This window comes from Chrysochloris asiatica, unplaced genomic scaffold, assembly GCF_000296735.1.
Source record: "Chrysochloris asiatica unplaced genomic scaffold, ChrAsi1.0 scaffold00190, whole genome shotgun sequence".
NCBI lineage: Eukaryota > Metazoa > Chordata > Mammalia > Afrosoricida > Chrysochloridae > Chrysochloris > Chrysochloris asiatica.
In genome coordinates this window covers 667,631-674,492 of record NW_006408708.1, presented here as the reverse complement: position 1 = coordinate 674,492, position 6,862 = coordinate 667,631, and the positions used below count along the sequence as shown (strand labels likewise).

Genomic DNA, 6,862 nt, shown 5'->3' with positions numbered 1-6,862 from the left:
TAAAAAAAAAAAAAAAATGGCTTGACAGATTTTACCAGATTAGACACAAATTTCACAAATTGTGTTACAAAATACTTTGGTCAGCACCATGAACACATAAGCAGTCAACCTAGAGCCACCAAACAGTGAGGCCAACGTGACTATGAAATAAAAAATGAAAAACCCTGCCATTCCAGAGAAACAATTATTTCAAATTAATATAAAGCAGTTATTTCAAAGTAAATTTTCAGAATTCACAGACATTGTAGTAGGTCACACCATGCTAACTATATAAAAAATATGAAAAATTAACAATTAACTCATTATTTCTAACAGTGCTGAATGACTGGCTAATTCTATTAAAAACATACATGTTGTTGTTATGTGCTGTGAAGTCAGTTCCGACTCATAGCGACCCTATACAGGGTTTCCAAGGCTGTAAATCTTCACAGGAGCAGAAAGCCTTATCTTTCTCTCTCGGAACAGCTGGTAGTTTCAAACTGCTGACCCTGAGGTTAGCAGCCCAATTTGTAACCACTATGCTAACATATATGGTACTAGACAAAACATCACAACTTTAACCAGAAAACAATTAGAAATACTTACATCAGCTGAGTTAAATACATCTGGCAACAGAAAGTTAAGAAGTGACCAGAGCTCATGCAAATTATTCTGAAGAGGTGTTCCAGTTAATAATAGTCTATTTGTAGTCTTGAATTCCCTCACTATTTCTGACAACTGAAAGAAAAGAAAAAAATTCATCATTAGGATATTCTACATAGTGATCATACATTTGTCAAGAAGATGTTCCCATTCAAATATCAAGTTACCTTAGATTTTTCATTTTTGATCCTGTGAGCTTCATCTATAACTAAGTACCTCCAATTAAATTTTTTAAACACAGACTTCTCTTTAATAAGCATCTCATAAGATGTTACACATACATCCCATTCTCCTGGTAATAAAACGTCTCTGACAAAAGCAGCCTGTATGACAAAAGTGGAAATAAAAAATTTATGTAAAAATTAACTGTTCATTAAATATATTGATGACAAGTAATCTATTATGCAAAAAGGGCTATTGTGTGCCAACAAGTCGGTTCAAACTCATAATGACCCTGCATAGGGTATTACAAGAACAGATGGTAGATTTTTAACTTCCAACCTTTTGGTAGAATGTAAAGCCAAAAGTCCTAACCAACCAGTCCAATGCTTTTCCTACAGCACCACATCAGGACTCATAAAAGAGGGTGGAATACTAAAAAGAATTAGAGTTGCTATATTATTCAAACATCTAGAACCAGCTCTACCCTTCTAAATTAACTTCATTAATCATTTAAACATCAAAGTTATCTTATCAAAATATATCAACAGTTAATTGTAGTAACTTAAAATGTCTTCTTTTTACAATGACCTTAATCCTGAAATTCTAAGGAGACAAGTTCAGGCAAAATAGAAAAGAGTGTCTGACATACAAAAACAGGACTAAAGGCTGTAGCATTTTCATTCCTTTCAAGTTTTAAGTATTGATCTGATAACCTTCCCAATGAGATGGGCTCTATTCTAAATTTTCATTCTAAAGGTGAAAAAAACTGAGATAGTGTTAAAGCCATTGAAGCCCAAATCATCAAAAGCAATTTGATAACTTTAAAAAGAATAAAAGGAGAGGGGCAAACCTAGAATTACTGGTAGATAAATAAAGGAAAAATGAAATAACAGAAACAGTCTTTCGATACAGCATGAGTAAGTGCTTTAATTTTAATCTGAGCTGCAAACTCAATGGTCACTATTTCCATGTCGTCTTCTAAAAAAGAATTTGTGACAACCAATCTACATGTCAGTTTATTTTGGTAAAAATCATACTAATTCACCAATTACTATCATTGACTTCCTCTCTAAATTTTAAATTACTATTCTGTGATTAATAACATTATAAACACCAATCTAAAAACCTGAATTTAATAAATTTCCAACCACCTCACACACTCAAAACTTCTTTAAAAAATAACACATCGAGGATTAGTTCAGTGAGGAGTGAGGCTGGTATAGTGAGTGTTTTGCACTTTCCACTGACCAAAAGGAGTAGCCATGTCTTTCTTTATCAAAAAGATGATCAGCACTGTGAAAGCCCCAGGGGGGCCATTGGTCCCTACAGATTTCTGTCATTGCAGTCAAGCTGTGTTAGTTAACAAAAGGACAGCTTGTACCAGGAGGGGTGGTAGAAGACGCTAAACAAGCTCTTACAAACATGGGTGAGATTCTGAAAGTGACAGGCTGTGATTTCAGTAATGTAGTAAAGACAACTGTGTTGCTGGTTGACATAAATGACTTTGCTGCGGTCAATGAAGTCTACTCTACGCACAGTATTTCAAGAGTAGTTTTCCTGCGAGACCTGCTTACCAAGTTGCTGTTTTGCCCAAAGGGCGCCTCATTGAGATAGAAGCAATAGCTTTCAAGGACTACTCTTCTTAGCATGACTATAAATGGGCCCAACGTTAATTTGTCTGGAATTTCTATACTATTTTTAAATCCACACTTACTCTGTACAATTAATGTTTGAAGTGGAAATTTAACTAAAATATCTGAAGATCATTGTGGAAATTCCTTATAATGGGGAATTGAAGATTAGAGGAGGAATCCAGTTAATAATGATAAAGATAGCATTTGTGCACACTCACATCACTGAATGTGGAAGAAGGTTTGCTCATTACACAGTTACTCAAATAAGTACAAGGGAAACAGCATGCAGAAATATGATTTACTCTACTTGAGAAATAATAACACACACTGACCTAATTAAATTCTACTAATTTAATAGTGTAACATATGTTTCGTTCTCACACAATTCTGCTTTCACTTTAATAAGATTCAAGTATTTAACTTGAATGGCATAGGCAAAGAAGAAGTGGACCAAAATTTTATATAGATAATATTTTTCTAATGGAAATAAAAGAGATGTGCAAATTAAAAAAAAAAAAAAAAAACACATCTAGAACAAAAACAAAGATCTTTTCAATTGCACAATCATTTCCAAACAAGACACAAACTATATCCTTACAGATGATTAGTCTCTTTTACCCAGTCATTTCTAAACCATCAAATGACTTTATAAATTACTATTTGAAAAATTCAAGTTTATTATAGGACCAACTTTTTTCAAGCCCTCCTCCAGTCAGTTCCCCCCCCCACAAGTCAAGTTCTTTTACTATAAAAAATATCATGAAATATAAAGACTTACTCTTTGTTCTTTATCTCCTATCAAACAAACAGATCTTAGTGTTGGCACCCATCTCTTGAACTCACTCATCCAGTTGTGTAATGTAGACTTAGGAACCAAAACCATATGTGGACCAGGAATGTTTCTATAGTGTTTCATGTATCCAAGAAGAGAAATTGTTTGAAGAGTCTTTCCTAGACCCTGAAAGCGTTCAGAATAACTACAATGAAGTAAAGAACAAACTACAAAAGCAAAATATTTCCCATATCTATACTAACCCCTTATGTATATAAAGTAATCATTGGACTTGGAACCACAGGGTCAGCAGTTCAAACCCACCAGCTGCTCCTGGACAAGCACTCTAATAACAACATGTATATAAAACCAAACACACTGCCACTGAGTCAATTCCAACTCATATATAATGGGTATGTGAGACTAAATTTTTACAGGCAAAGGTAAGCTTCATCATTCTCCCACAGTGCAGATGACGACTTTCAGCCACCAACCTAGAGGTATCAAGCCAATGCCTAAGCCAGAACCTCCAGGGTTACTTTGCTGTTGTTGTTAAGTGTTGTTGAGCCTGTTCCAGCTCATATCTACCCTGTAAGTATAAGGTTTCCAAAGAAAAGCTGGTAAGTTTGAACTGGCTAACAGTCAGTGTTTATTCTACAGCTTTTCACACCAGGACAAAACACTATATATCTGTAATAGATATCATAAAGAACTTAATATGTGTTCAGTTTTAACTGCTGTCATTTAATCTTTGTAAGCCTATGATGGAAGTACAATTATCATCCCTATAAGACCCAGAAAGTTTAACTAACTCCCCAAAGGTCACCAACAAAACTGCAACTGAAACCTATTTCTTATTTACGCATGCTTTTAACAAGCAATTACGTGTTTTAGCACTAAAAATACAAAAAAACTTTTTAAAACATTAATTGTATTAAGTGGTAATTTAGTATTAAAATGTTCTGAATGTCTGAAACAGAACTAAAGGAGTTGCCACCGTAGAAAAAGATATTTACTACCGGAAAACATTTGTTGACCTCAATTATGTTGTACAGAAATGAATAAAATAGTCAAACTGCTATCAGCTGTTACTTTTAGCTACATAAACAGGATAAAAAAATTTTAAGTCTAAACTCTGCTTCTCAAAATATACTTTTTTAATTTCTTCCATTTTTTGGAAAATTCCTCACAAATGCAGATATCACTTATGCAGTTTAAGCAAACTGCACATATCAGTGTGACACAGGATAAATCTGCTAATAGCTTCACAATGCAATCACTAAAACCATGTATTTGTTATGTAACTTTTATAAACACAATGGTCTAAAACATTTCAATGACAAAACATGGCCTACAAAATCACATACCATTTCATCTGCAAGGATACCATTGATGCCATTCTCATATAAAGAGATGAGCCAATTTAATCCTCGGACCTGATAATCTCTCAATTTACCCCACTTTACATCTGGAAACAAAAAGAAAAGCATAATACACTTTAAAGATAAAAAATACAAATGAACTGTCCCCTTCCTGCTAACACTCAAAAATTTTAACTTAAGCCTATACATGTCTAATATACCCCAAAAAACAGAAGCAGTGATCCTATCAGCACATGTCCAGAAATGAGATAAAGTGTCTGAGGCAAATGAGCTGGAAGGAGACCTACACTCCATACTGGCAGATGGGCAGGCTTTAGAAATGCCTGAGAAGGAATTCAGAAAAATGATTATAAAATGTATCAAAACATTAGTGGAGAAAGATAAGGAAGAAGTCAGGAAAACACTATAGGAATAATCAAAAAAGTTAGGTACAGCATTGGAAACAATTCAAAACCTACAGAAAGAGGTCCAAACTATTGATAATAGAATATCAGAAATGGACAATACACTAAAAGGGCAAAGGAGTAGAACTAAAGAGATAGAAGCCAGAACTAGTGAGCTAGAAAATAAATCTCTCAACACTACTAAGATAGAAGAGCAAACACAAAAAACTATTAAAAAAAATCTGAAGAAGGCCTAAGATTCATGTTGGACAACATGAAGAGGAATAACTTAAGAATTATCTATATTCCGGAACAGGAAGAATCACACAAGTCCACAGAAGACACAGTTGAAGAGCTTCTGGAAGAAAATTTCCCTAACATCCTGAAAAGCGAAAAGATATAAGCATTCAAGAAGTTCACCAAACCCCAGGAAGGACAGACCCTAAAAGAAAATCACCTAGACATATAATAATCAAGCTCTCCAAAATCAAAGATAAGGCCAGAATCCTGAAAGCAGCTAGATAAAAGAGAAGTGTAACAGAAAAAGGCAAGCAAGTCAGATTAAGTTCGGATCTCTCAACAGAAACCATGCAGGCAAGAAGGCAATGGGGGAGACATATATAAAACACTGAAAGAAAAAAATGACCACCCAAGAATCCTCTACCCAGCAGAGGTGGCAATCAAATACGATGGTGTAATCAAAACATTCTAAGATAAACAGAAGCTAAGGGATTTTGCCAAAGCCAACCCTGCTATGAAAAACATCCTAAAGGTAGTTCTGTGGACTGAGAACCAACAAGAACAGACAACAACTACAGAATGACATATGTGGCAACATCATCCTGAACTCAACTGACAAATGGAAGAGTCAAGAACAGAATAAAATTGTAAGAACAGAGGATCTGGGAAGTCAGTCTATGATCAAAACAATTACAACGTTGTAAAAGAACATAAACACAGGAACAGAGGACCAGGTGGTATGAAGGTCAGGTAGACTACAGGATAAAATAGGCTGTCTTAAATAGAATGAAGAATTAATAGAATATAAGGAAACCACAACAATGGAGTTTTGGCGGGGGATTTAGTTCGGGGTTGGAGAGGGCAATACAAAAAAGGGGAGGAGGTGGAAGAACAAGATAGATAGGGGAACACTGAGACAGATCTGTATGGCCTAGTGGGACAGAGGTAAATAGTGATGCATGCTCAACCTTGGAACAACAGGGCTCTGGGATACAGGGCTCTAGGTATAGCTTGAAGAAGGGAAATAATACAAAAATGCTTGACTGCCTTATGAATATTAGTTTCCCTTGCCTACTACTGTAAAATAGGCACTTGAGTGGGTTAGAAAGGAATATTGGGAACCATGATTACAGAAAACTCATAAGCCCGTCTTAAGCGTATAACTGACTGAAATCCTTAAAAAGGGTTCTAAAACTTGCCCAGTGAAATGGGCCTCTTGCAAGTATAGGACCTTACATGGAATCCTGAGTTCCATCCAGAACCTTATGAAGTGGGGCATTCCCATTAGAAAGGAGAAGCAGACCAGCCTGGAACAGCTAGAGTGACAGAAGATACATCTTCAAAGAAAGATCATCAGAGGAACAAACAAGATGGCGGATCGAGTGGCCGTATAGCAGAGAGCTCCGCCAACAACACAGAATCCCCAACCAAGCAGGTTCAGGGGATGGTCCCAGAACTCTGAACCACATAAAAAGGAATAATTAGAAGGTTGGAAGGCTCACAGCTGGGGGAATTTGTGGCATAAGCAATTGGGTGAGACCACGTGGGAGAAAGATCGGATCGGCCACAGACACCTGGCAGAACCGCTGAGATAAAGGTGTGGACATTCTTCTTTTTTGGTATCTATTCATTGGTCCCTTGCTGTCT

The 6,862-nt window shown here is 35.8% G+C and overlaps 1 protein-coding gene across 1 annotated transcript in view; it reads right to left on the bottom strand.

Moving 5' to 3' along the window:
* The window catches only part of SMARCA5 (SWI/SNF related, matrix associated, actin dependent regulator of chromatin, subfamily a, member 5), a 73,693-nt gene that overhangs the window by 32,430 nt on the left and 34,401 nt on the right, over positions 1-6,862 (bottom strand). The window contains exons 4-7 of the mRNA XM_006872281.1: positions 4,578-4,678; positions 3,217-3,396; positions 810-965; positions 586-717 (exon numbers count right to left, since the gene is read on the bottom strand). Of these exons, the coding sequence (XP_006872343.1) occupies positions 586-717; positions 810-965; positions 3,217-3,396; positions 4,578-4,678 (569 nt within the window). The remainder of the gene's footprint in view (positions 1-585; positions 718-809; positions 966-3,216; positions 3,397-4,577; positions 4,679-6,862) is intronic.